Raw genomic sequence first — 26367 nt, 5'->3', positions numbered from 1 at the left:
TGCAGAAGATGTACGAAAACACTAAAAACATCATCGGTGTTGTACAAAAAGTTAATTCTACCAACTTTGATGATGCGCCAATAGATACGGAGAAAATTAAAAACATTTTAATAACAGAATTTGAAGAATCGCATGCCAACGAACTGGTGAAATTTTTCGAGAATTCTTTGAGAAAAAAGTTAAATGCTAACGAATCTTTGAAGGAAAAGTTGCGCACAAATCCGTCCGAAGAAATCGTAGCAATTGTGAATATTGTAATGAACACCGAAAGAAACAAGATTTTGGTGTTCCTTCAGCAACTTTGTCAAAGCCTGCAAAATGGTACACACGCTTCCGAATGTTATTTACCGCAATTCGAGCGGGCCTCGACTTAACGCAGTTTATTTTGTACGTTGACAAGTTTGTGTTTGATCTTGAGGCTCGTCTCCATCTTGGAAATGAAGATAACTACGTGGAAGATATAATTTTCGACGTTTGTATGGCAATGTCCAAATTCGTTGGACCTCTAGTAAAAGAAGTTTTGAATAGCGGCACGAACTTTGCTTGACAGTAAGACAAGAGCTTGAAAAGTCCACCAGAAGTGTTAGACATAACGAAGAAGTTTTTGTGGAAGGAAATTTCCGATAGGATTTTAGAGGAGTTTAAGCAGCGTTTGAACATTTCCATCAAGAATCGCAAACCGTTCATGCTCAAACTTCAAACTACGAACAGAAAATTCATAGTGGAAGCTGTTAAAAAGCTTCTGGCGAAAGGGTTACTCGAAAGACTGTTTAGGAAACTCGTGCCACAATGTCTAAATTTGCTGGAAGAGGAAATGGGCAAATCGGTGGTCGTGTTATTGTCTTCCATTTTTCATCTTACACTTGAATTGGATGACATCTTCAACTACGTCAAAAATTTTGCGGCCCAACTTGATTATGGCTTGAAAGGAGGAAGTTGTAATAACGATGTTGGCGAAATGATGGTCGAAGTCGAGTTTAATGTGGTAATGAAAGTATCCTCTTTGTCGGAAAACGTCTACCAATAACTATTCCACTTCAAATCTACCGTTTTCGGAGATTACTGACATTAATGCTACTCTGACCACAACAGTGGACATAGTGATCAGAGAAATTTGTATCTGGGTTGTAGACGAACGACTTAAGAAATTATCAAGACACTTTTTCCCAAACTCTGACAGTGCCCTCACTGGTAGCTCACATGACACCATTAACTAGGAAATCGAGTCCGAAATCATGAAAATCGTCACGCCTCTGCTGCAGAAGATTTACGAAAACACTAAAAATATCATCAGTGTTGCACGAGAAGAGTTTTACCAACTTTGACGATACACCAATAGATACGAAGAAAATTAAATACATTTTGATAACAGAAATTGAAATCGCTTGGAGAATTTCTTGAAAAAACTTATCGCTGGGACTTCTAAACATAGTTTCGACGTACAAGATGCTGAAGATTTTTCTAAATTTTTCTGATTTTGGTGTATAAATCTCAGCCCAGTATTTTCGAGTTTATTTGCAACTTACCTGCGACGTAAAAATCCCTGAAAACCTAAAAACCACTAACCACACACGTCGTTTTCACGACTGACATCGCTTTATTTGCAACAATCACACATATTTACTTATAAATATTGTCTTTTGGAGACTTAACCGAATTCGCCTATAGTAGTGCTACAGTCGTATCACTCAATACAAACAATATTAAAAATAAAATAATCTCTAGCCCGGCATTGGCGCCATACAACACACTTTTTACACATATTCCACACAAACACACTCAATAACCCGTTACAAAAATACTCTTTGGCCTTAACATAATCAACAATCAAGCTTAAACAAAACTATACAACAGATTCCTATCATAGAAATGATAAACCCCGTTAATGTGCTTCAAGACTTTCCCTTCGATCAAATGCCGTGCGTAATTCACGGCCTCGCCTCGGTCCCGGGCCAGACCCACCTCGATCAACCAGTCCACAAACTGGTGACCAGTAAACACGTTCCTGTAAACCTTGATGCGCCATCTTTTGTCAGAAGCTATAGAACTTCGACAACTCTGTAAATGGTGGGTGACGAACTGGTCGCAGATATGGCGTGTTTCTGGGGTTAGTTCGTGCCAGGATGGCAGCACCAAGGTATTGGCACCGTACCAAATCAAACGGCGCAGTTTCAGCAGCGGCAAGGCCACTTCTTTCAAATCCAGACCGAAAATACCGAAAACTATGATACTTTGACCGAAGTTGAGAGTCGCGTCGAGGAAGGACAACTCGACGTAGATTCCAGAGATTTGTTCCATGACGAGGGTCCAGATGGACAGAGCCAGACCCTGTGACCGTCATTTTTATTCGAAAAAAAGTTACGCATAAATGACTTACCACAAACATGGAACACAACAACAAGATCAACAACACCGTGTGTCTCAAAAATTGGGGTTCGTGCGATTCCGGCTCCTCTTCGATGTATTCGAGATCGTCGTCGATTTGTTCCTGGTACTGGCGCACAATGCCCTGGCATTGGCGCCGCTTCGGGCCTTGACAGCCGAACCGCGACGGACAAAGGCCTTCGTTGTCGATCGCCGGAAGGAGATTCTTGATGTCGCTGGAGGTACCGACGAAAAGGTCTTCGATGTCGACGACCGGACTTTCCTCGCAGCAGCCTTCGTTGATCGTGGGTAAGGCTCCACAGAGGTTACTTTTACCGGGACTTATACCGCTGTCGGAGCTTGTACCGGGGTTGGGACTTTCTATGTTGGTTTCAACCTCGGTGCTGCTCGAAGGTGAAGGTTCTTGCTCGGACGAAACGTCTTGAGCTAGATCTAGGTAGCGGGTAAAGCGGCGGTGGTGGCGCTGTTGTAGGATCAAGCAACCGACGGTTACTAAAACGTAGCAATAAAAGTGTTAGTAAAAATTCAATTTAATGATAAATTGATCTGATTGATGTTAACTTACCTATGAAGCACAACACCAACAACGCGATTGCGATAATCGCCTGCGGCGTACCATATACGAAATTCGGGTTTCTTTTATCAAGTGGTAAACTCGTCTTCGTTTCAAGTAACAATAATACCACAGTCACAGTTAGGGGAACTCCCCAACCAACAATAAAAAATAACGGTTGTAGTTTTAAAACGTAGCATAAACTTCTACACTGTAAAAATAACAAAGTGATGGCCAAGATTGTGGTCCACAGCCGTGAACTGTACACCCCTGTAATAAACAGGGATGATTGGAAAAATCCCGCCCAACCCTCTTTTTGTTCCAGAGTATTCCACAAAATGGCCCCAAGACAACTAACAAGCTAAAACAAAAATATAAACTACTACTCAGGACGTGTTGCTCGCTTAGTCTCACCTGCGATATGACTAGACAAGCAGTGACCTTGTGGGGTAACCTAGAGATTTTCTTTGTCAGTATAAAGACGAAAATCACCCAACAACAAGTAATGGTGGCTACAATACTGACATCTAGCGTAAACGAATCTAGTTGCTTGATGTACTCAGAAGGATCGGTTTTCGTCAAGGTTATCATTTTTGCGGATACAAACATCAAGGGGGCGCTGATGAAAGTGCAAGCGACCATAGCACTAGCGATCTACATTTTGTTGTTGATTATAATTTCAACAGTTAGTCAAAGACTTACTAAATCGATGTCTATGGCATACTGCGTCGCAAAAACAAACACAGTAGGCGCTGATGGGAAAGTACCATAAAGGAACCCGTAAGTACTCAGATCTACCGTTTCGCTTGCATTGTAGCCAGCGTGGATCACGCTGACGACTTCCCTAGTGACTAGAGGGAGAACGATTCTAAAATCCACAATTAAATTTTTTTTTTTTAGAAAATTTGTAGAACGTACAGTTTGACCATTATTAAAATTCCAGGAACTACAAGAGTGGCTCCACGTAGTTGGTGGACTTTGCCCACCATGCGTAGCCCCAATAAAAATAAAGCACTAGCCGAAAAAGCCGACCCTAAAGTATCTAGAACTTCCCCTAGATAACAAGGAATCGTGTGTCTAAAAATCAAATTCCCCAGAATACCCAAAACTGTCATAAAAACTATAGGATTGAAAATAATGCTTTTAGCCACAGACACAGCCACCTTGAATCTTTGTTTATGAATACTGTCAGACGTTGCCAATTCGCCGTCCATTAAAACATCAGTCGTGTTGCCAGCCCTGCGGCGCCCGATTTCCATAAAAATAAAAGAAATGGGGTTTAGGATGGCAAGACTGATGGGCGCCATTAAATACAAATATGAAGCATAATCCGGATGTGTAGTTTTGTACAGGGCCGCCACTACAACTCACTTTATTAACAAAAAAACTAACTAAACAAACAACTCACCAATAGGGTACCCAATCGCAAAATCGTTACTCTGGGTACAAAAAATCGCAAAAATTCCAGCCCTTCCTAAATTCACCGGTCGACCAACCAATAACGTAATCACAATCACCGCCACAAAAACAATACTTTTTGAAATGAGAATGGACAGCAAAAACAACCAGTTCACGGAAGTCAGGTCCAGTTGTGCCAAAGACATAAAAATGAGCGACGGTAGGGAAAAAGTGCCCACGAACGTGTTGATTCCTTTTGCTTCTGTTTCTGAAATTAAGTTCATACGACCTGCAAAGTAGCCGCAGATGATGATGGCGAAACATTTGGTTAGAGCTGGATACAGGTTTTCGATGCTGGCCCCCGAGGGGTCCTGCACAAGGGTGTCGTTCATTGTTTACTGAAATCGAGACGGCTGTGTGTGGGTTTGGTGAATGAGTAAAAATCAATACCTGTGGATGTGTTGATTAATTAGTGGTTGGCGGCTATTCGAGGAAAAAGGTAATTTCCCATTTTTTATCGGGTTTTGGTAGTGTTGTTATTAATTAATTTTATCAGGAGCACTCATTGTTGCGGTTCCAGTGAAAGGAACGATGACGTTTGACAATTCGGGCACATGACTTGACATATGTCAAGGTGAGTGTATTGCTGGTTGCCTATACACCAATAAAATCGACAAATTTGGCTATTTATTCGTTCTTTAGTTAGGAAATATCGTACAGAGTTCAGTTTGGAGTACTTTTTTACTCATAATTGCACTACATAACATTATTGTGTTATTTTCCGCCGACCAAGTAAGATTCTGCAATACTTGACATTTGTTGACCAGTGACTACCAATCACAATGGCGCTGTAAAATTAACATTGAAATTACTTTATAGTGGTAGATTTAAGAGCAGTTTTGTTGCACTATCAAAATTCTTTACTGAAGAGCAATTGATCAGAATTTCCACCAAATTACCACTGAACACCCATCACTTGAAAAATCCAATCACTTTTAGTATTTTTTATTATGTGAAATTCTCAAATAGATTCATGTATCACATCTTGAATTGACATTACAAAAATTTCGAGAGAAGTCCACCCTACGGGAGAACGGGTAAACAAAGCACATTTCAGTAAACATTATCGATATTATTACACTCTAATTACAATTATAAAAAGAACTTTTTTTGAAATTCTATAAAATAAAACAACAAAGTAATACACATTCTTGCTGAAATAAAAACAAAATCTTATTTACAAGGTGACAACACTTTTAGGAATACCGTATCTATACATGAAGCTTGAACTGTGGACGAAGAGTGGGAGCACCATAAACCCTCCCATCGGGCGCCATTTCCCATACTATCCACCATTCGTTTCTTGTACAGATAGTAGTTTTAATCAGACGGAGTGACTCCACGGATTAAAACTCAATTCCTAATTCTGAGAGATATCATTCAATGTCAGGCGGTCCAGCTTGATTTTCCATATTGATTACATTAACTACATTCATAGCTTCTTTCTCCAAGTGATCTAGAGATGTCATTCCTCCTTGTGGATCGTCCTCATCCATTTGCTGCTCGACGGTTTCCACCAGCTGATCAACCTCCTCCAATGATTGTTGCTGAAGATCACTCATCTCGTCCATTGGTTGATCAATCTGATCAATCCCTTCTATTTCTTGAAGTCCTTCATCCACACGTTCATCCACACGTTCATCCACATGTTCATTAACCTCTGCTTCTTGCTGTGGAATCTCCTCTGGAGGTTGATCAGTCGCTTCCACCGGCTCTTCTTGAGTAACCTCTTCAACCACTTCTGGTTGCTGTTCTTCCGGCTGATTGACCTCTTCTGGTTGTTGCTCTTCCTGCTGATTGACCTCTTCTGGATGTGGCTCTTCTTGCTGATTGACCTCTTCCGGCTGCTGCTCTTCCTGCTGATTGACCTCTTCCGTCTCCTGTTGCACCTCATTCTGCTGCTCAGTCTCTTCCACAGGTTGATCAACCTGCTGATCACCCTCTTGTACCTCAACCCCCTCCACTTGTTGCACATCCCCCTCTGGCTGCTGCTCCTCTTCCACCGTACTCACATCAGCAATTTTTATTTCCGGTATTTCCGGTACGGGCACCGGAACCTCCTTAGCTACCTCCTCAGTCCCACTCTCTCCTACCCCCTCCCCAGTCTCAGTCTCCTCTCGACCCCCTTCCACTTCCTCAACCTGGCCGTCCTCTGCGACTCGGACCACCTCGGCCGGTGCCTCCTCCGTCTCCATGACGACCGCGGGTTCTTCCACCCCTTCCACGTTCTCCGTTATGATCACCCCCAGCAACGGGTCGCCCTCGTCCCCTCTGTCCACCTTCTTGTTCAACTCCTCCGGCTGCTGGACGGTGATTTTGATCACCTCCAAGCCGCCGGCGGTCGTGTTCGACTCCTCGATCGTGTGCACTTCGGTTATGATCGGCTTGGAGAGTTTGATTTTTTTGAACTTGTCGGGTTGAGGGGGGACAGCCGGTTTTGTGCTCGTTATTATGATGGGGCTGTCGCAGTTGGCCGGCTCCAGGGAGTTCTCCATGTAATGGTCCTCGTCGCTGTAGACGATCAGGTTGTCTTCGACGTCGATGGGCTCGGTTTTGATCTCATCGACGTCGAGGAGGGGGTCGGTTTGAGCGTTGGACGCGGGCTTGGTGGGGTTGCTGTAGTCGCTGTGGTAGTACTTGGGGATTTTCACGTTGGGCCGGGATCTGGTGCCCTTGCGGAAAGAGAAGACGGGCGGAGGGGACTGAAAGTGAGATTAGGGTAAGGTATAGTAAGCAATGAGATTTAACTTAAAAAGAAATTGCATAATAGTGCAGTCAGTTCCTGTCAAGAACAGAAAAAAATCAATGTAAGATCCGCCTTTTATTTAACTGATGAAATCCGCCAATATAAAATAAACGTTTCATTTCAAAGCCAGTAGAATTAGTCATTTGAAAGACGAAGCGGTGGGTGGACGGGGCTAATTTTCATTTAATGAGCGTGTTAACTAGCTTATTTCTAGCTTAAACTGTGATCTTTATCAACATAAAACATATCTTTCGATTTGGAGGGAACAAGTGAGTCACTGATAGGTGGGTGGAACTAACCTCCTTTGTAAATAATTGCAATTAAATATATTAAGAGTATGAATAAAATATTTGAAGCTTTTTTTTAATTTTAACATTTTTGAAATATGTATTTCATGTTCTAAAATCATTAAATTATCCATCATCCACGTTGAGGGATTCATTTTATTTCATATTAGTAGTATTATAGCAATTAGTCTTACCCACCCTCGCGTTTTCTCTTTCATAATAAGTTATTTTAACTCTGAAACATCAATTTACGTAAGTAAATGGTAGTGAAGTTATTTTTCACAAATAAATCAAATTTACATGTTCTGGAATCACCACTAAATCATGTTAGCTTAAATAGAATCTAAAATAAAAAGTTAAAATTAGCACCACCCAAATGCCTCTCTTTTGTTTCAAGGATTCACTTTATTTCTTCGTAAACGAAAGATTACAATTAGCCCCGTCCACCCGCCCATTTTTATTTAATGAATGATTTCTTTAACTGTAAAATATAAATGAACATAAATAAATTATTTTGAAGATATTTAATGAATAAATAAAAATTGCATGTTCTAGAATTACTTAAATCATGTTTAAATAGTAGAATCTAAAATAAAAAAAGTTATTATTAGCTCCGCCCACCCGCCCAATTCGAATTCGTTTTTTGCCGAATTATTTATTGTTTTTAATTCTCAAATATAAATTTACTTAAAAAAATATTTTAAAGATATTTAAAGAATGAATAAAATTTGCGTGTACAAAAAAATACACAGTTTCTATTGGAGTTAATGGAGTGGAATACGAGGAAACTACTTCCCTCACCTCTAAAACATAACAATACTCTATTATCATTAATATAAAAGTCACTTACGTTCTACTATTTGTTTTTCATTTTACGGCCAATAAAATCGGTTATTAAAAGTGTGAAATAACGAGTGGGCGGGATCGATTGCAATTTTTTCATCTTAGGCGCTACTACATATTTGCCAATGTAAAATCCACGTTTCATCTCACAGTAATTAAATTAGTCGTTCGCATGAAGAAGGGGTGGGTGGGCGGGGCTAATTTTACTTTCTTAATTATGTTCTTTTAAAATGAATTTCCATGCGTCAATGCATAATCCGTGCAAATAAATTTACCGAGTGGGCGCGGATAATTCTATTTATTTTTCCTTAGACCATACCCTTTGTTAAAATAACATACACCTCTGTTCTCGAAGAAAATAAAATGTGTCATGGAAATAGAGACAGGGTGGGTAACTAACTGCGACTAGCCCCGCCCACCTGCCCATTTTATTTTTTAACAAATGTTTTTTTTTTAATTTTAAAATATTAATTAGCATTAATTAATACACGCTGTTAAAAATATTTAATGAATAAATAAAGCTTTCATGTTCTAGAATTACCCAAATCATGTAAGTTTAAATAGCAGGATATAAAATAAAATCAAGATTAGCTAATGTTAATTTTATTTTAAGATTTATTTTGTGGTTTTCATCTTTCAGCATGAAAACTCCTTATACCTTTTTAAAATGAATTTCTATTTAACAATACATGATTCGTGCAAATAAATGTGCCGAGTGGGAGGGGCTAATGCTACTTATTTTAACCTTAGACCACACCCTTTGTTACAATAAGATACACTTCTCTTTTCGAAGGTAATAAAATGAATTATGGAAATAGATAGAGGCAGGGCGGGTGGGGGTAGCTAAGATCCTCTGCAAGTAACTGCAATTAGCCCCGCCCATCCACCCATTTTATTCTTTGACGAATGTTTTTTTTTTAATTCTAAAATATTAATTAACATTAATACACGGTTTTGAAAATATTTAGTGAATAAATAAAATTTTCATATTCTATAATTACCCAAATCATCGAAGTTTAAATAGCCGAATATAAAATAAAATTAAGATTAGATAATTTTAATGTTATTTTAGGGTTTATTTTATGGTTTACATCTTGGACTTCACGATTTGCCAATGCAAAATCCACGTTTCATATCACAATAATAAAATTAGTCGTTCACATGAAGAATGGGTGGGTGGGCGGGGCTAATTTTACCTTCTTCCTTATATTTTTTTAAAATGAATTTCTAGTTATCAATGCATAATCCGTGCAAATAAATTTGTCGAGTGGGAGGGGCTAACTCTACTTATTTTTACCTTAGACCACACCCTTTGCTAAAATAAGAAGATACGCCTCTCTTCTCGAAGGAAATAAAATGAATCATGGAAATAAAGATAGGGCGGGTGAGTGGAGCTAACATCCTTTGCAAGTAACTGAAATTAACCTCGCCCAACGGCCCATTTTATTTTGTAACGAATTACTTTTTTTAGTTCTAAAATATTAACTAACATTAACACACGGTTTAGAACATAATTAGTGAATAAATAAAATTTTCATATTGTAGAATTACTCAAAATCATGTAAGTTTAAATAGAATATAAAATAGAATTAAGATTCGTTAATCTTAATTTTATTTTAGGGTTTATTTTGTGGTTTTCATCTTAGACTTCACGATTTGCCAATGCAAAATCCACGTCTCATCTCACAATAATAAAATTAGTCGTTTACATGAAGAAAGGGTGGGAGGTGGGTGGGGCTAATTTTACCCTCTTCCTTATAACATTTTAAAATTAATTTCTATTTGTCAATACATAATTAGTGCAAATAAATTTGCAAAGTGGGCGGGGCTAATTCTACGTATTTTTATCTTAGGGCACACCCTTTGTTAAAATAAGATATACCTCTCTTCTCCAAGGTAATAAAATGAGTTATTGAAATAGATAGATAGGGCGGGTGGGTGGAGCTAACATCGTTTGCAAGTAACTGCAATTAGCCCCGCCCACCCACCCATTTTGCTTTTAACGAATGATTTTTTGTAATTCTAACATTTTAGTTAACATTAATTATTACAAGGTTTTAAAAATATTTAATGAACAAATAACATTTTAATGTTCTAGAATTACCCAAATCATGGAAATATAAATAGCAGAATATAAAATAAAATGAAGATTAGCTAATGTTAGCTTTATTTTGTGGTTTTCATCTCAGACTCTACTATTTGCCAATATAAAATCCACGTTCCATCTTACAGCAATAAAATTAGTCATTCACATGAACAAGGGGTGGGTGGGCGGGGCTCATTTTACCTTTTTCCTTATACTTTTTTAAAATGAATTTCTATTTATCAATACATGACTCGTGGCCGGTGGGTGGAGCTAACATCCTTTGCAAGTAACTGAAATTAACCCCGCCCACCGCCCAGTTTATTTTGTAACGAATTATTTTTTTTATTCTAAAATATGAACTAACATTAACACACGGCTTAGAACATATTTAGTGAATAAATAAAATTTTCATATTCTAGAATTACTCAAATCATGTAAGTTTAAATAGAATATAAAATAAAATTAGGATTTGCTAACCTTAATTTTATTTTAGGGTTTATTTTGTGGTTTTCATCTTAGACTTCACGATTTGCCAATGCAAAATCTACGTTTCCACCCGCCCATTTTATTTTTTGAAGGATTTTTTTTTCATTCTAAAATATTAATTAACATTAATACACACTTTCAAAAATATTTAATGAATAAGTAAAGTTTTCATGTTCTTGAATTACCCAAATCATGGAAGTTTAAATTAGCTAATCTTAATTTTATTTTAGGTTTATTTTGTGATTTTCATCTTAAGACTACTATTGGCCGATGTAAAATCCACGTTTCATCTCACAGTAATAAAATTAGTCGTTCACATGAAGAAGGGGTGGGTGGGCGGGGCTAATTTTACTCTCTCCTTATACATTTTATGATTTTCTATTTATCAATACATAATCCTGCAAATAAATTTGTCGAGTGGGCGGGGCTAATTCTACTAGACCACAACCTTTGTTAAAATAACCTCTCTTCTCAAAGGTAAAAAATGAGTCATGGAAATAGATAGAGGTAGAGCGGGTGGGTGGAGCTAACATTCTTTGAAAGTAACTGCAGTTAGCCCCGCCCACCCGCCCATTTTATTCTTTGACGAATGATTTTTTGTAATTTTAAAATATTAACCAACATTAACACAACGCTTTGAAAATATTTAGTGAATAAATAAAATTTTCATATTCTAGAATTACTCAAATCATGTAGATAGAATATAAAATAAAATTCAAATTAGCTACGCTTGATTTTATTTTAGGTTCATTTTGTGACTTTCATCTTAAATTCTACTATTTGCTAATGTAAAATCCACGTTTCATCTTACAACAATAAAATTAGTCGTTCTCATGAAGAAGGGGTGGGTGGGCGGGGCTAATTTTACCCTGTTCTTATGCATTTTTAAAATGAATTTCTATTTATCAATAGATAATCCATGCAAATAAATTTGCCATAGGGTGAAGCTAATTCTACTTATTCTTACCTTAGACCACACCCTTTGTTAAAAAAGATACACCTCTCTTCTCAAAGGAAATAAAATGAGTCATAGAAATAGAGATAGGACGGGTGGGTGGAGCTAACATTCTTTGCAAGTAACTGCAGTTAGTCCCGCCCACCCGCCCATTTTGTTTTTTAACGAATGATTGTTTGTAATTCTAAAATATTAACTAACATTAATGCACAGCTTTGAAAATATTTCGTGAATAAATAAAATTTTCATGTTCTTGATCAAATAAAATTAAGGTTAGTTAGCTAATCTTAATTTTATTTTAGATTTACTTTGTGGTTTTCATCTTAAATTCTACTATTTGGTAATGTAAAATCCACGTTTCATCTCACAGCAATAAAATTAGTCGTTCACAAGAAGAAGGGGTGGGTGGGCGGGGCTAAGTTTACTCTCCCCTTATACATTTTTAAAATGATTTTCTATTTGTCAATACATAATCCGTGCAAATAAATTTGCCGACTGGGCGGGGCAAATTCTACTAGACCACAACATGTGTTAAAATAACCTCTCTTCTCAAAGGCAATAAAATGAGTCATGGAAATAGATAGAGATAGGACGGGTGGGTGGAGCTAACACCCTTTGTAAGTAACTGCAATTAGCCCCGCCCACCCGGCAAATTATTTTTTTAACGAATTATTTTTTTAATTCCCAAATATAAATTAACGTTAATACACAGTTTTAAAAATATTTAATGAATAAGTAAAATTTTCATGTTCTAGAATTACCCAAATCATGGAAGTTTAAATAGCAGAATATAAAATTAAATTAAGATTAGCTAATTTTAATTTTATTTTAGGTTTACTTTGTTACGTTTCATCTCACACTAATGAAATTAGTCGTTCACATGAAGAAGGGGTGAGTGGGCCGGGCTAATTTTTTCCTTCTTATGTCTACGTACTCTCTCATTGCTTTTTTACAATAATTTTATGAAGCCTAAAGTATAAATCGACGTAATTAATTAGTAGTGACAATATTTGCTGAACAAATAACACTTTCATCTTAAGGAATTACTAAATCATATTAGTTTAAATATATAGCAAATTCTAAAACATAAGAAGTTAAAATTAGCCCCACCCACCAACGTCGCTATTTTAGGGATTGATTTTATTTTCTTTTAGACGAAAAATAATAATTAAGATTTAAATTTTAAGTTCGGCTGCTAATTATTTTTTTCATTACAAAAAATGACAAAATCTTTCAAATTCAAAATAAAACAACTATTTACAAATATCGTCTATTCTGCCACCAAGGCATAATCATAGGTGTGTAGAAATAATACCGTGTGATTTTTTAACTTGTGATCTAGTTGTCTCTATTACATAGGTCGTATCTTAGAACATACGACTTGTGTTGTGTTGTGTTGGGTTGCCTACAATCTCGCGTCTTAACAACGTAAACTGTACTTTGTTTTCAATTTTACTCAGTTAAGTGATAAAATTTCGTGAGACTGGTAGTAGTAAGAGGAAATCAGGAAGTTGCACATTATGTTGCAAATTCATCACAATGGACGTTTTTCAAATTCTTGGGTAACTAGATCACAAATTTAAAAAAAATGCCCGGTATATTAAACTTAAGGTAAAAAAAGTAGAAAATATGTATAAAGACCTTACAGAAGTTCTACTCACGGGCTCTCTCTGCTCCGAGTACTTCCTCTTCCGCAGCCTCCTCGTAAACGGCTTCTTCATAGGTTGATACTGATACTTATTCTCCTTCGGCTTCACCACAGTACTGGCCGGCTTCTTCTCTTCAGCTGCCTCTTCATACAGAGGTTCCAACAGATCTAGCGGATCCAAGAGATCATCGTCATAGTCGTGACTAGTCGATTCGAAATTATTGGTTTGTGTAAAAACGGGATTCTTTTTCAAAGGAGGCTGTTGTTGCGTTTTTTCTTTTTCTTGCGGCTGCTTCTTCTTCTCCTTGTTATTAGTACTACTATTATTATTTGAGTTGTTATTCTCACTCTTCTGCGGATTCTCCTCTTGGTTTTCTGGCGGCGTGGATTTACCTGCCAAACCTTTAATCTGGAACGTATTCGATTACGACAAGACACGAACATTGACGAATGGTTACTTTCAGCGCTTCTGCGACCGTCAACAGCTCTTCGAGCTTGTTTTGAAAAATGTGTACTTCCCCAGCGTACATAAAATCACACAAAGATTTCAAAATCCAGAACGGTATGTCTCGCATGAAGAGAACGGGGTGCTGGAAGGGGCTAATCCCGCTTAGGATCTCCTCGAAGTACGGACTACACGATGAAAGAATAAGCTACAAGAAATAATAATGTAAAAAAAGTGATAGGTGTGTGTTAAGTCGGGTTTTACCCTATGGCACTTAAGCGTCTTCCCCTCCGCCGCTAGCGTCACGTCCACGTACTGCTCCTTGCTCAGAATATTCGGGAACGCCGTCTGCATGTTGCTATGGTGACTATTCCACCTCAGACACATCTCCTCGTTGACCGGACTCTGCGGCGGCTCCACCTGCTTGGCCTTGGGGCTCTGCCGCGTCACCTTCAGCTTGGTGGGCGACAGCGGCTGGCTCTTCAACGGCCCCGCCGCCCCCGCCGCCATCTTCTCCTGCGCCGCCACCTTACTCAGCCTCTCTTGCAACGGCATCGAATCTACGACAAGTCCATTCAACACACCGTGTTCCGGCCGGATTTAGCACCTCGGTCAGAGCAGGGTGTGGGCTGACCGCGGGTTTGGGGTCAGGACTCGGTGAAACGAATTTCGCCTTTCCTGCTCAGGTACTCAGGAGGGCTCGCAATAATTGAAAGAAAACAAATTAAAAAAAGTCGTTTCACCTACTGGCGCCCAATTCCGCGGATCACCCTGTACATACGTGAACTTCCAACCTCCGCTTTACCGGCCCCTCCTGCTCCGACCGGCCCATAAGCTTGCCTGCGCCCTGTCGACTCACCAACGCTACTTTGACTCTCCTGTTCCACGCTGTCGCAGCTGACTTTCTCGACTTTGTAATTGTAATTGACGCGTTTGCGCGAACGCAGCTTGCCGCGGTCGTAGTCGTGCGGTTTACCGAAAATGTCGTTCTTTAGGCGGCGCCACCGGCGGATGTTCGCCTCGCTGATGCCGTAACGCGCCTGCGCCTCTTTGTTGCCATTCTCCTCGGCGAAGATGACCACCGACTTTTTTAGGTCGAGGTCGTACGCGTTGTACAGGTGGCGGGTGTAGCGGTTTTTACGGCGCATGCTGGGCGGGGCTACTGTCGAGGGAGGAGTTAGAAAGGGGCGGGGTAAGAGGCCAGGCGGGGGGTATTTCTTTGCCAGAGATGGGGGGTGATATGACAAGAGCGTGGCGGGCGGAGCTTGATTGGAACTTGTCTATTACTAGTATTATTAATAATTTACTCAGAAATGATGCATTAATTTTCAATTAAAGTAAAGTTGTTTACTCGAGTATATGCAACCAAACATACACGTTTAAGATGGAACGCTAGATAACAGGCAGTCTGAATTAGGCGCCATTTTTTGCCCTAAGTGGAACCAGAAATAGACAATTACAGTCATAAAACCATCGTAAGTTGATATTGAAGACTACTGATAATTTATGACAGGTTGCCAACACTAGGCCTACGACGCCTATGGGCCGTTCCATAAAGACAAGTCTGGAGCGGGTTACCGGAAGTCTCGATTGCGGGGCCCAGAAAAGCCTCGAAGCGGCGTTCTCGATCCATCGAGAGGAACGTATAGATTTAAATAGAGGCCAGCGTCGGGAATTACAGTCAAGTTGCGCCGGATTTATTTTATACATAATCGCTGTGCAATCAGTCGTGTAAATTCGAGTTATTGAGAAATAATTTGTTCAGTTTAACCTACGCCGATTTTAAAAACCCTTCCAACGTAACAATATTATAGAATTTTAGAGATTCACAAAATTCTAAAGATTGTAGAAATTTTTGAAATGCAAACAAATCTAGAGTTTTGAAGAGTTTGAGGAAACTGCAGAATTTTAGATTCTGGGTACTTAATTCTCGTGACTAACTATAGAGCTTCTATGAATAACAGACACTTTAATGTATTCAAAATTTTGAAGATTCTGGAAATATTCAAGTGTAGAATTTTTAAGAATTGTAAAAAATTTAATGATTTTGGTTCAAAAATTCTGGACATTTTGAAAAATTTTAATATTTTAAATACTTCATAGAAAACATAACAGGCTCTACAAATTCTTGGATTTTTGATTTTTTGAAATTTAGGAAATTCTCGCTGCCCTGGAGATTTAATTTTCAGATTTCAAACACGTTGGATATTTCAAAGTTTCCAAAATTTCTGTAAATTTACATAATTCAAAAATTCTACAGTTTCGAGAAGTCTTTGGTAATTCCATAAATTCAGCCAAATTTGAGGCGTTAAAAATTTGAAGGATTTTGGTAATTTGGATTCGAAGATTATGGAAATATTTTTCAGAATTTTCAAAAATTTTTGAAAAATTTAAATTTTCGAAACGACAGAAAATTAAAATGTTCTAAACACTTGAATATTCAAGAGATTCTACAATTTTGGACGTTTTAAAAAATTTAGAATTTCATAATTTTAAGTATCTTAGAAACTATATTACTTCAAGAATTTACAGGTCAAAAAATTCTAAAATTCTGGACATTTTGGTGTACCTAAACATTTTAAAGATTTCAAAGAGGACAAAACAAGAGCTTCTGTAAATTCTTGGACTTTCAATTTTTTGAAATTTTCGAAATTCTAGCTACCCTGGAGATTTTTGAATTTTCAGATATTACTAGACAGCGGATTTCTGTCGGGCAGAGTGCAACGAAGCAGCGTTATTCTAATCTCAAATAAACGAAGTGCAGCCGGTAACTGGAATAAATTCCCATCCCGTACGAGCCGTACCGAGTTTGGCCTTGTCTAGCCCGACAGAAATCCGCTCTCTAGATATTACAAACACGTTGGACATTTCGAAGTTTTTAAAATATCTGCAAATTTACATATTTCAGAAATTCTACCACAGTATCGAAGTCTTTGGTAATTTCATAAATCCGGCCAAATTTGAAGTGTTAAAAATTTGAAAGATTTTGTTAATTTGGATTCAAAGATTCTGGAAATATTTATGCGTAGAATTTTCAAGCATTTTTGAAAAATTTAATAATTTGGCAAATGGCGGAAAATTAAAATCTTCGAAATATTTAAATATTCAAGAGATTCTGCAGTTTTGAACGTCTTCATAAATTTAGAATTCACAATTTTAATTTTCTTAGAAACTTTATTATTTCAAGAATTTAGAGAGTTCTTTGGTCTAGTGATTTCAAGAATTTCGAGTCTAAAAATTCCAAAATTCTGGACATTATGAAAAATTTTAATATTTTTAAGACTTCAGAGAGGACAGACAAGAGATTCTGTAAATTCTTGGACTTTCAAATTTTTGAAATTTTGAAAATTTTGAGTACTCTGGAGATTTTTTAATTTTCAGATATTTCAAACAAGTTTTCAAAATTTCTGCAATTTTACATATTTCAGAAATTCTACAGTTTCGAAGAGTCTTTAGTAATTTCATAAATTCGGCCAAATTTCAGGAGGTTAAAAATTTTAAAGATTTTGTTAATTTGGATTCGAAAATCCTGCAAATATTTAAGAGTAGAAGTTTGAAAAATTTTTGAAAAATTTAATTTTTTTTTTTTTGGAAAAGGCAGAAAATTAAAATCTTCAAAATATTTAAATATTTAAATATTCACGAGATTCTACAGTTTTCGACGTCTTAAAAAATTCAGCATTTCACAATTTTAAGTATCGTAGAAAATTTATTACTTCAAGAATATGGAGGGTTCAATGATCTAAAGACTTCAAGAATTTGAAGCTCTAAAAATTCTAAAATTCCGGACATTTTGGAAAATCTAAACATTTTAAAGATTTCAAAAAGGACAGAAACAAGAGCTTCGGTTCATTCTTGGACTTTCATTTTTTGAAATTTTCTAAATTCTGGCTACTCTGGAGATTTTTGAATTTTCAGATATTTCAAAAACGTTGGATATTTCGAAGTTTTCAAAATTTCTGTAAATTCACATATTTCAGAAATTCTACAGTTTCGAAGAGTCTTTAGTAATTTCATAAATTCACCCAAATTTGAGGTGTTAAAAATTGAAGGATTTTGGTAATTTGGATTCAAAGATTGTGGAAATATTTCAGTTCAGAATTTTCAAAAATTTTTGAAAAATATAAATTAAAATGTTCTAAACATTTAAATATTCAAGACATTCTACAATTTTTGACGTTTTAAAAAAATTAGAATTTCATAATTTTAAGTATCTTAAAAACTATATTACTTCAAGCATTTACAGGGATCTAGAGATCTCAAGAATTTCGAGGTCTAGAAATTCTAAAATTCTGTAGATTTTGAAAAATTTTAACATTTTAAACATTTAAGAGAAGTCAGAACAAGAGTTTCTGTAAATTCTTGGACATTCAATCTTTTGAAATTTTCGAAATTCTAGCTACTCTGGAGATTTTTAATTTTCAGATATTTCAAACACGTTGGACATTTCGAAGTTTTTAAAATATCTGCAAATTTACATATTTCAGAAATTCTACTACAATATCGAAGTCTTCGATAATTTCATAAATCCGGCCAAATTTGAGGTGTTAAAAATTTGAAAGATTTTGTTAATTTAAAGATTCTGGAAATATTTAAGCGGAGAATTTTCAAGCATTTTTGAAAAATTTAATAATTTTGCAAATGGCAGAAGGTTAAAATCTTCTAAATATTTAAATATTCAAGAGATTCTGCAGCTTTGAATGTCTTCATAAATTTAGAATTTCACATTTTTAATTTTCTTCGAAACTTTATTATTTCAAGAATTTAGAGGGTTCTTTGGTCTAGTGATTTCAAGAATTTCGAGTCTAAAAATTCCAAAATTCTGGACATTATGAAAAATTTTAATATTTTTAAGACTTCAGAGAGGACAGACAAGAGATTCTGTAAATTCTTGGACTTTCAAATTTTTAAAATTTTGAAACTTTTGACTACTCTGGAGATTTTTGAATTTTCAGATATTTCAAACACGTTGGATATTTCGAAGTTTTCAAAATTGCTGCAATTTTACATATTTCAGAAATTCTACAGTTTCGAAGAGTCTTTAGTAATTTCATAAATTCGGCCAAATTTGAGGGGGTTAAAAATTTGTAAGACTTTGTTAATTTGGATTCGAAAATCCTGGAAATATTTAAGAGTAGAAGTTTGAAAAATTTTATAATTTTGGAATTGGCAGAAAATTATAATGTTCTCAATATTTAAATATTCAAGAAATTCTACAGTTTTGAACGTCTTAAGAAAAATTAGAATTTCACAATTGTAAGTATCTTAAAAACTTTATTACTTCAAGAATTTACAGGGTTGTATGTATGAATTAGAAATTTCAAGAATTTCGAAGTCCAAAAATTCTAAAATTCTGGAGATTTTAGAAAATCTAAAGACTTTCATGATATCAAAGAGTACATAACATGAGCTTCTGTAAATTCTCGGACTTCTAATTTTTTTAAATTTTCGAAATTTTGGCTACTATGGAGATTTTTGAATTTTTAGTTATACACGTTGGATATTTTGAAGTTTTTACATACATATTTTAGAAATTCTACAGTTTGGTAATTTCATAAATTGGGCCAAATTTGAGGTGTTAAAAATTTGAAAGATTTTGTTAATTTGGATTCGAAGATTCTGGAAAAATTTAAGCGTACAATTTTCAACAATTTTTGAAAAATTGAATTTTTGTTTTTTTTTTGGAAAAGGCAGAAAATTAAAATCTTCAAAATATTTAAATATTCAAGAGATTCTACAGTTTTCGACGTTTTAAAAAAATTCAAATTTCACAATTTTAAGTATCGTAGGAAATTTATTACTTCAAGAATTTACAGGGTTCTATGATCTAGAGACTTCAGGAATTTGGAGGTGTAAGAATTCTAAAATTCCGAACATTTTGGAAAATCTGAACATTTTAAAGATTTCAAAAAGGACGGAAACAAGAGCTTCGTACATTCTTGGACTTTTTTACATATTTCAGAAATTCTCCAGTTTCGAAGAGTTTATGGTAATTTCATAAATTCAGCCAAATTTGAGGTGTTAAAAATTTGAAAGATTATGATAATTTGGAGTACTTTCAGAAGCCATAGTGATTATAGAAGTTCAGAAATCTATGGAGTTCTATAATTTAGAGATATCAAGAATTTTGAGATTCTAAAAGTTCTAGAATTTTAGTTCCACACTTAACAAACTTATTTTTCTGAAGTTGCAGAAAGAGACTTAATAAGCAGCCTATGATTAAAATACTTAATACTAAAATCCACCTTAAATCTGAAAAAAATATTGACATCTGTAAGTCTCATAAATTAAACATGTTTCTCATGAGAAAACCTGAGGGTCACACTTTGTTCCAAAATACTGAGGAAGAGAGGAAGAGCACATTCGAAAATTCATATCTGACGCTTCCAACAGCCTCTTCATAACGACGAATTAATTCACAAATTTTTGGAGTGGCTAAAACATTAAGAAAAGACTTTTGAAACTCGAAAAAACACACCTTCAAGATTGGAGTCTTAAACATCTGAATCAGAATTCAGAATTTCTTGTATCTATTAAATCATGTAAATCAAAAATGCAGAGAATATTTATAATTGCGGAAAATGAAGACGGTACTAAATTTAATAAAGCTCGTAGAAACGGGACTTAAACCCCGGCAACAACTTCAATTACAAGTCAATTATATGACGTTTGAAAATAAACATATTTATCGTTTTGTTTTGGTTGTAATGTGTAAATGTTGGACTTTGAAATGAGAGAACATAAAATGTATATTTGCCTGCATCATTTAATTATCATTTTAGAATTCAATCATTGAAAAAAGATTGTTGGTTAATGGCTAGTCAACAATCTCACCATTTTTTATCAATAGCCTTCATTAATAATAATAGTAATATTAAATTCGTGAAGGCTTAAATGATTAATAAATATTGGGTGTTCCATCATGCTCCCTCCGCCTACGCCCATGGTATGTATCGCACAATCGCATCCATTACGCCCGTTAGTATGCAACCAACTTAACAGTGAACTCCAATTTCATCAATTTCCACAGCGTCCACGATGAATAAAACATTGAAAAAAAGCGTGTAATTACTTTCGCCGGCACAGTACGTCCCGCCCCCGCGCCATCAATCGATCATCGCCCTACTGAAAAATGAATGGCCAATTAAACTGCATCCATACAAACAAACTCTCAAATCTCGCGCCACGTCAAACGTCAACAGTGTCATCCATTCGGAAACCAGCGACTCCCAAACGTAGTGTAAACAAACCCGGCCAGCCGCAAAAATTTCTCAAAAACCTACCCATGTCGTCCCACGAACTCTCGCCCGGGTCGTCCGCCAGGCCCCCCTTGCTCACTTTCTCCTTCATCGCGTACTGACACTTCTTCCACTTGTTTTTAACTTCTTGTAACGTTCGCTTCTCGATGCTGACGCCGTTGACTTTTTTCAAAATGTCCATCCACGCTTTCTGCCTGATCCATCTGTTGGTGGCCCTTTTGGCGAATTTGCCGTAGAGGACGTTATAGTGGGCCTTAACCGAGTCCACAAGGACGTCTACTTCATCGGTGGAAAAGTTGCTCTTGCGAGGCTTCCTGGGGAGCGACCAATCGGCCATTTTGTTTAGCACTGAAGCGAAAGACGGGCAAAAACGCGGCCTCCATCAACGAAACCACCCGGAGTGGCCTAGAACCGTCCCATTCGGGCCCGCGTACCATCAGCAACCACCTCAAACTAACCAAATTTCGAGAAAATTCCACCAGCACACGCCGACTAGATCCAAGCTAGCCTCGACATTAACAAAACCAGCAGTACCCAAACAGTCCAGCACCACGCATTCCAACAACACAAACAATGCCAAATACGCCTGACACCCCCGAAACTACCCCCGGGACCACCGCAAACACCCCCCGTGGCAAAGGAATACCCAGCTCGACCTAACCTTACCATGCGTTCCCGTGACACTTGTCATCCACGGCGCTCTTGATCCCCCACGTAAACCGACTCGCCCTTTCACCCCCTGTCACTCGCCCTTATTTCCACCGAAAACCGCGCGGTTTCGCCCGTTTTACCCGCGAAAAAACCGAACAGACACTTGTCTCGGCTGGAGGTAAATATACGAGACGCAAACACGTCGTGTCTGCGGCTCTCAAAAGTTGTGCCGGCGCCACAATCACGTTAAAAATTTAAAACTATCATCCCCCAATCAATCGATCGACGATTATACAACCCTCGCCGGTATTAATATTAAAATTAGTGGGCTCTACCTAAGGCATGCGGAAAAGCGGGAATTTCGAACCTGGGTCTTCCTCGAACTTCACGTCGAGAAACTGGCTGATGGGGGCGAGATCGTCGGCCTGCCGCCCCCGGGCCAAGGCCACGGAGTGGAGGTCGGGCAGGTGGTTGTGCGGCATGTTGACCTTGGGCGGACCGTCGGCGCCGGTGGAGATGCTGCCCTGGAACACACGCCCACTTACAACGTGGCAAGGAGCGGATTGGCGGGTTTGAACGGGCTGCCATGGCAACGCGCCCGCCGGCCAATGGCCACAGCAGTGCGAAAAGGGAAAACCAAGGTGGGAACGACGAGGTGTTCGAATTAAGACCGGTTGAAGACCCACAAATGACATCAAACAAAACTCAAACGCTGCGATTAACTTGAAAAAAGCAGCTGGCAACGCCGCACAAATTCAAATTCGGGGGAAAAACCTGTTTTGGGTTAAATTTTGTCAAATCTTCATAAAAAATGCAACTAATGAATCTGTAGCACTGAAAAATAATTCATTGCAGGAAAAATCTACCATTTGTGTGTCAATTATTGTATTGAGTGTGAAAGTTCTTTCTCTTCTGTTTATACAGAAATATTCCACTGAAAATTACTATTGATTCACTCACTTTTTGAGTTTAGATTACTTTGGTTTGCAAAATTATCTTTAATTTAACTTATTTCCAGTAAAGTGTGAATTTATATCTTGATTAAAAATTGTATCGATTTGTTTTCTTTCTTGCGAATTAGGTACTACTGGTATTGCAACATTGTCAATATGTCAAAACAAGTGAATTAAGGTTTCGTCTAACACAAGAACATACAATTTACCCCGCCCACCCACCCCGTCTCCATTTCACTGATTCATTTTATCTGCTCGGATAGAAAGTGAATCCCATACTGAACAGAAATAAAATTGGTCCATAGAATGAGAAAAGCGTGGATGGATGGGCGGGGTTAGTACTTGCTAAGATAAGACTGATTTTTGCAGATGATATACTTCCTAAGAAAATAGAGGGCGGGTGGGTGGGGCTAGTACTTGTTAAGATAAAACTGATTTTGGCAAATGACATACCCCCTAAGAAAATAGAGGGCGGGCAGGTGATATATTATATTTAACATTCTTGCTAAAATTGCTGAATTGGAATTAGTGAATTACTTAAATCGATATGGCAACACCGCTTGCGCAATTGCTTTCTTCAAACCGTTTAGTCCTGCGCAGGTTGTCAAGAAATCACAGGTACCGTGAGAAGTTATTTCTACTTAAAATTCATAGTGATGTAAAGTATTCTTTTATCACTAGAGATATTTATGAATAATTGTTTGTTTTTATTGTTTTAAAACATGAGATGTGTTTTTGTGTTCATTTTTTTTTTATTACCTTTTTCAGATGTTTGATATGATTGATGTTATTGTTGGAAAAAGCAGAAATTTTGAAATTTTAGAACAGTATACCTACAAATTAATGAAATAAATTTATTTTTCATAAATTTCTTTGATCAATAATATTAACAATTCCATGCTGACAACTCTGACAACTGTAGCATAAAATATAAATGTAAAATTGTATCCTAAAACACATCAACAAAATTATGTATTCTAATTTATATTCATATTTTTGAGGTTATGATAGCATGTTTTTGAAGTGTTCATTGTTGCCCAGTTAGTTCAAATTTAATTCCAAAGAAGGCGCCACCGCAAATTTTTTTGAGTTTTTAAGGAAACCTTGACTCTATTAAACAACAAATACTTGCTAATTTACGGAAAAAACTATATTTTAACTGCTTATTTACAATTAACAAAAAAAAAATAACTTATTTAATAAAAAATAGTTTTTAACATCTCTATTTATCCTATATGTGTTTTCTGCATACATAGAATAACTAGAAATCAAATTTTAATATTTAAGCAACATAACCTCACTCAGGAACCACTGAAAATCAAATAAAATCACTAACTCTAGTGATGGACACATAAACACATTGCACTCTTCGAAATCAAGTAGTCCGTTAGCACCATTAATTCAGCGATATAATCAGCAGTGCGCATGCGCAGTAGCTTTGTTCGTCGCATATAGAACATGGTGCTTCTAATGCTCTTTTATTTTTGTCGTTTTTATATTGGCAATGAACACTCACCAACTTAGGGATCTAATGTCACTTTCAGGAGTATTTTTTCTAAAAATAAATAAGTTACTTTAAAATCTGATTTTGAAATTTTGAAATACCTACATGAAATCCAAAAATGACAAAAGAAACAAAATTATGTACAATGTGTAGTCAAAGTCTGGATATACCTAAATCAATCTGGCAACGCCGGCTGCGCAGTGGCGTCTCTAAAAGCGTTCAGTTCTGCACAGGTTGTTAAAAAATCAAAGGTTTCGTAAAAGATTGCCTCTGCTTCCACTTCACAGTGTGTAAAGTTTTCACTTATCGCACTCTCTTTATAGCCCCCTGTTATCTCGAAAACCACACTGATATTTACACTTAAGCACCATTAGAACTATCAAGTTTTAATAATTAAGCAACATAACCTCACTCAGCGACCAATCAATACTAAATAAAATCACAGAATCGAGTCCCATACGTCAGCAGAATGTTTTTTCTAAATCAAGTAGTTCGTTAATGCGCATGCGCAGTAGCTTTGTGCATCGCGTATAGCACTTGGTTATTTTTGATATGTAAATGTGATAATCCTTATTAATACACATTGATCACTTCATTGTTCTACTTCGTAGTTTATGTACCGAATAATACTGGGTGGTGTGGGTGGTTTTATTATTATTGTTAATAATAAAAACTCACTGATCTAATAATCGAATGTCATTTTCAGGAGACTTACTTTTAATTCCCTAGTTTACAATTTGGCTAAAAATAAATCTGAAAAATTTCATTTTGAGGTTAGTTTTAGAAGAAAGTCACAAATATATCAAAATCTTGCCATTTTCCTCGTCCAGAAACGAAAAAAACCCACAAAACTGTGTATACAAGTTGTCAAAAGTCTTGAATTACCTTACAGTGTAGACTCCTCTGCGCGCAGCGCCATCTGATCCCTCCGCACTGCCTCTTTTTGTGCACCGTGTACATGTACCCCTTATGTATGACCTTCATTCCCCCCTTATTCGACTTGATAACCTCCACTTGGTCCTCCATCCTTTGTCCCCGCACTCGCGTCACCTGTCGCTAGAGGGCGCAGCGTCGTTCCCGTCACAGCCGCCTTCGCGTTGTGTCTATCCGGCTCCGCTCCGCCCCTCCGTTTGGGAACCGCTCATCGGCCGGGGACCTAAATATAGAACATGTCCGCAGATCAATAAAGTTGCCGTTTTGTTGAATTTGATTTTCGTCGCAATGTCGGCGGGTTTTCGCGTGGAAAATGATGGAAAGCGCGCGAGAAAGGTGGCTGCGGGTTACCTGAATGCGGAGGCGGCGATGGGGCGCTCTCCCGCGGGGATATTTTGGAAAATTCCGGAAAATGCTTGCGTCAAATGGAACTGCCGGCTTTATGTCGGGCCTCAAAACATACTGCGCTATATTTAGATGGCCTTATTAACCTCAAAGGGACCGATCGAGTTCGGGAACGGCGCCGTTTTGGGCGCAAGCGAATTTTGCGCATTTGGAGAGACAAAAAAAGGCGATAAGAGTACATGGAGTGCGATAAGGTCGGGTTTGGTGTGGAATGGTGGGTTGTTTTACGGTGATAATGGGTTGTTTTTTGATAAAGGTACTGGGGTTTGTGGTTTGAGGGTTTTTTGAAATGGGGTTTTATTTGAATTTGGCGCCGACTGACGTCAAGAAGAATTTGGAAAATTGTTAAAATAAGCAAAAAATGAGTAATTAATTTATAAAAAATACATTATTGAATCAAGTAGAATCCGCGGCTTAAAATATTTCCCCGAAATATATTATAATGAAAATAAAGAATTAGAAACATTAAGAAAAGAAGTTTAAAACCGCAGGCCAAAAGTTAAAAAACAAATTTTTAGTAAACAAAAAAAATTATATTATCGAGTCGAATAGAACTCACCGCTTAAGGTACTTCCCCGAGATCTTATAGTGATAAAAAGAAGAATTCAAAAAAGTAAAAAATAGAATTCAAGATGTAAGGTGGGATTTAAAAAATTAGTCTTTACCTAATAATAACAATCGTATTATTGAAACGAGTACACTCCGCACACACAAAGAAAACAAGATTGAAGATTTATTTAAGAGCTAAAAAATTGGCCTCTAGTTAACAA

The 26367-nt window shown here is 37.0% G+C and overlaps 2 protein-coding genes across 8 annotated transcripts; both read right to left on the bottom strand.

Annotated features, from left to right (window-relative positions):
* Nucleotides 1–1577: 1577 nt before the first annotated feature.
* LOC135142587 (lysosomal cholesterol signaling protein) lies at nt 1578–5141 on the bottom strand. Its single transcript, XM_064074317.1, has 9 exons — nt 5055–5141; nt 4787–4990; nt 4347–4734; nt 3857–4298; nt 3641–3806; nt 3353–3592; nt 2951–3299; nt 2378–2877; nt 1578–2328 (listed from the first exon to the last, which is right to left on the bottom strand). Exons 3-9 carry the CDS (start codon nt 4726–4728, stop codon nt 1834–1836), a joined length of 2574 nt encoding a protein of 857 aa, XP_063930387.1. The 5' UTR covers nt 4729–4734; nt 4787–4990; nt 5055–5141; the 3' UTR covers nt 1578–1833.
* Nucleotides 5142–5447: 306 nt separating this feature from the next.
* Nucleotides 5448–25616, bottom strand: LOC135142695 (glutamic acid-rich protein-like). Of its 7 annotated transcripts, XM_064074449.1 has the most exons (7): nt 25544–25616; nt 25145–25415; nt 22170–22326; nt 14157–14452; nt 13906–14100; nt 13446–13856; nt 5448–7098 (listed from the first exon to the last, which is right to left on the bottom strand). In XM_064074449.1, the coding sequence occupies exons 2-7, from the start codon at nt 25283–25285 to the stop codon at nt 5773–5775; spliced, it is 2526 nt and encodes an 841-aa protein (XP_063930519.1). In that variant the 5' UTR covers nt 25286–25415; nt 25544–25616; the 3' UTR covers nt 5448–5772. The 7 variants fall into 7 exon arrangements, with proteins under 7 accessions (XP_063930519.1, XP_063930514.1, XP_063930516.1 ...); XM_064074444.1 differs by lacking the exons at nt 22170–22326; nt 25145–25415; nt 25544–25616 and adding exons at nt 14674–15054; nt 21818–22033; XM_064074446.1 differs by lacking the exons at nt 22170–22326; nt 25145–25415; nt 25544–25616 and adding exons at nt 14674–15054; nt 21818–22033 and having other exon boundaries at nt 13461–13856.
* Between the last annotated feature and the right edge of the window lie 751 nt (nt 25617–26367).

Source organism: Zophobas morio, unplaced genomic scaffold, assembly GCF_036711695.1.
Source record: "Zophobas morio isolate AGI-343-1 ecotype UQ-CSIRO unplaced genomic scaffold, CSIRO_AGI_Zmor_V1 ptg000049l, whole genome shotgun sequence".
NCBI lineage: Eukaryota > Metazoa > Arthropoda > Insecta > Coleoptera > Tenebrionidae > Zophobas > Zophobas morio.
This window is presented reverse-complemented; position numbering and strand designations above follow the sequence as displayed.

Excerpts from the sequence above, each read along its gene's own strand:
- LOC135142695 (XM_064074444.1), bottom strand. The coding sequence starts at position 21,842 with ATGACAAGTGTCACGGGAACGCATG. Across the intron at positions 14,453-14,673 it reads AGCGGAGGTTGGAAGTTCAC|ATTCGATGCCGTTGCAAGAG; the intron begins GTATGTACAGGG and ends GACTTGTCGTAG. Across the intron at positions 7,099-13,445 it reads AGCCCGTGAGTAGAACTTCT|TCCCCTCCGCCCGTCTTCTC; the intron begins GTAAGGTCTTTA and ends TCTCACTTTCAG.
- LOC135142587 (XM_064074317.1), bottom strand. The coding sequence starts at position 4,728 with ATGAACGACACCCTTGTGCAGGACCCCTCGGGGGCCAGCATCGAAAAC. Across the intron at positions 4,299-4,346 it reads TGCGATTGGGTACCCTATTG|TGGCGGCCCTGTACAAAACT; the intron begins GTGAGTTGTTTG and ends AGTGAGTTGTAG. Across the intron at positions 3,807-3,856 it reads ATTTTAATAATGGTCAAACT|AATCGTTCTCCCTCTAGTCA; the intron begins GTACGTTCTACA and ends TGTGGATTTTAG.